At 45.9% G+C, this 2,283-nt stretch overlaps 1 protein-coding gene across 1 annotated transcript; it reads right to left on the bottom strand.

The window, feature by feature from the left end:
* Positions 1-216: 216 nt before the first annotated feature.
* Positions 217-1,571, bottom strand: LOC105793544 (phospholipase A(1) DAD1, chloroplastic). Its single transcript, XM_012622442.2, has one exon. The coding sequence runs from the start codon at positions 1,569-1,571 to the stop codon at positions 282-284; it is 1,290 nt and encodes a 429-aa protein (XP_012477896.1). The 3' UTR covers positions 217-281.
* Between the last annotated feature and the right edge of the window lie 712 nt (positions 1,572-2,283).

Raw genomic sequence — 2,283 nt, 5'->3', positions numbered from 1 at the left:
GGGGTTATTTCATTTGTACGAGTAATAAATGTGGTTATAGTTATTGAGTTGTATTTTTTTTAAAACGATCAATTTGATGAAATTGTTTCAGTCTTGATATCTTGAAGACCCTAAAGTTGACTTCTCCCAAATTATATACAATGCACCAAAAATTTAGGATAGCCCCTTCCTCTACAATGCCTACCTTATTAGTTACTATCTTCACTCGTCTAGGTTTAATTCTACAGATTATATATATATTACACGTATGTTTTCCAATAAATGAATTTGCTATCTACAGACTACAAAGATGCCAGTTTTTTTTTATGGTGTTCACCTAAAACTCTCTTGGCAGTGGCCCGAACAGGACAATTTGAGCCAACGAAACCATTTACTAATTCCAGATACGTACTGAGTTCGTGACATGATGCCACGCTTCCCTTGCTCAAGTGCGGGCACTCTTTGCTGCTCAGTCTTAGCTCTTGCCCTACGTCGGCGTATACTAACTGCGCCTCTTCCACGCGCTTCTGGACCCAGCTCGTCAGCCCCGCCACATTGGCGGCCATGTCATTGTTTTCGATTACGAAGCCTGGCACTTTGGTGATCAGGTCATCGGAGTTCACTATACGTAGAATCTTGGTCCCCCGTTTCTCTAGCTGACACCTGAAGCTTTGGTTTCCGACCCTTGGTCCGCCGAAAGAGATGACGGTTACCGGTGGTGCATTGCCGAAGTTGGAGTTTATGTCGTACGCCGCAAGTGTAGCTAGAGCCGCGCCGAGACTGTGGCCGGTGATGGTCAAGCTCAGGGGTTCGTCGCCGTAGGCTTCGAGTACTCTTCCGATCTCTTCCCTCACCATGGACTGCAAGCTAGGACACTTGGCGTTACCGGAAGTGTAGAGGCTCAAGAACCCACTTTCCACCATGGCCCCACCGCCATGAGAATCCACATTGGGTACGTCATCGGGCAGGGAAGTCAGCGTGGCACGTAGATTCTCCAGCCACTCCAAGCAAGTGGCGGTGCCCCTGAAGACAACCACCACGTCACGCCTGCCGAGCCTGGCGATCTCCTCCTTGTCCTGACACACCGCCACGTAACCGATCCAACTGGACTGAGTTGAAACCCAGCTAGGTCCCCGGTCTATCCAACCCGGTAGTTGAATCCCACACGTGGCACGCAAGTTCTTGATGGGTTTATAACCAGTCTCCCGAATGCAAGACCGAGTCAGCAGCGAGTTCTTGGAAAACTTACACGACCCAAAAGTAGGCGAAGAAGTGTCGAAGTCGAAAGACCGATACGCTGCTTCGACGAATTGGCCGTATCTTAGAATCTCACTACGTAGAGTATCGTCGAGAGGGTCAAGCAAGCCCTCCCAGTTGTTGATCCCTTGATACTCCATCCAATTCTTGGCAAGTTTATCCGAGTTAGAATGAGTTAGAAACGAGCCATGTTTCCATGAAAACTGTGGGTTCTCATGAGTGTTGATCTTGAGAGGATTAATGGTGGTGGTGGACGGAATAGACGACTGAGTGAGCTTTGGAGTAGCAGGCGAAGTGAATGGGTTGAAAGTAACAGCAATGGCAGCAAGCCTCATATTGGAGGTGAGGGGGGAGGTGGGGGGTTGCTTTGGTTTGGTGACTGGGTCTTGGCCAAATGGGGAAATGAAACAATGGGGTTTTATAAGAGGAGGAAGAGGGGGGGGGGGGGGAGGGTTGGACGGCGGTACTTGAATGAATCATAAAATTTCAGAGGGGATCACACAAACTATGAAGGACGGAAAAGGAGTGAAAGTGAGAGGTGAAAATTAACAGGAAAAACGGCCGTGGGGTCCAACAAAGTGTAGGTGATAGTGCTGATTGTGATGATGATTGGAATTTGGAAGAGATATGGCACATCAATTATTTTATGTTTTGCATGTACAAAACTAAAGTTGAAGAAGGTTTCAACAAGGACCCACTCACTTTGACAATCTTTTTTGTCTTTCCGACCATAACAGTTTTTAACTCCTAGCATGTGGGTTTTTAAATAAAACCTAGTATAGATTCTAAAGCTTTGGAGATGCATTGCCTCCTCTCATGCTACTTACATTAAACATCATACATGGTGAATTTTTAGGTAACACCACTGTCTTGTCAGACATGAATTACTGCTAGGCAAACATACCAGGATATAGGAACCTGAAAATGAAAAGAGACCCAGTTTGCTGCTCTAAAATTCTCAAACATGGGTTGAGTAGGCCTGGCCAACTAGATTCTATTTTGGCTTTTGATTAGTTGCTAATAAAAAATAATCCAAAAAAGAAAAAA

Source organism: Gossypium raimondii, chromosome 8, assembly GCF_025698545.1.
Source record: "Gossypium raimondii isolate GPD5lz chromosome 8, ASM2569854v1, whole genome shotgun sequence".
Taxonomy (NCBI): Eukaryota; Viridiplantae; Streptophyta; class Magnoliopsida; order Malvales; family Malvaceae; genus Gossypium; species Gossypium raimondii.
The sequence above is the reverse complement of the archived record's forward strand: the minus strand, read 5'-3'. Positions and strand labels throughout refer to the sequence as shown.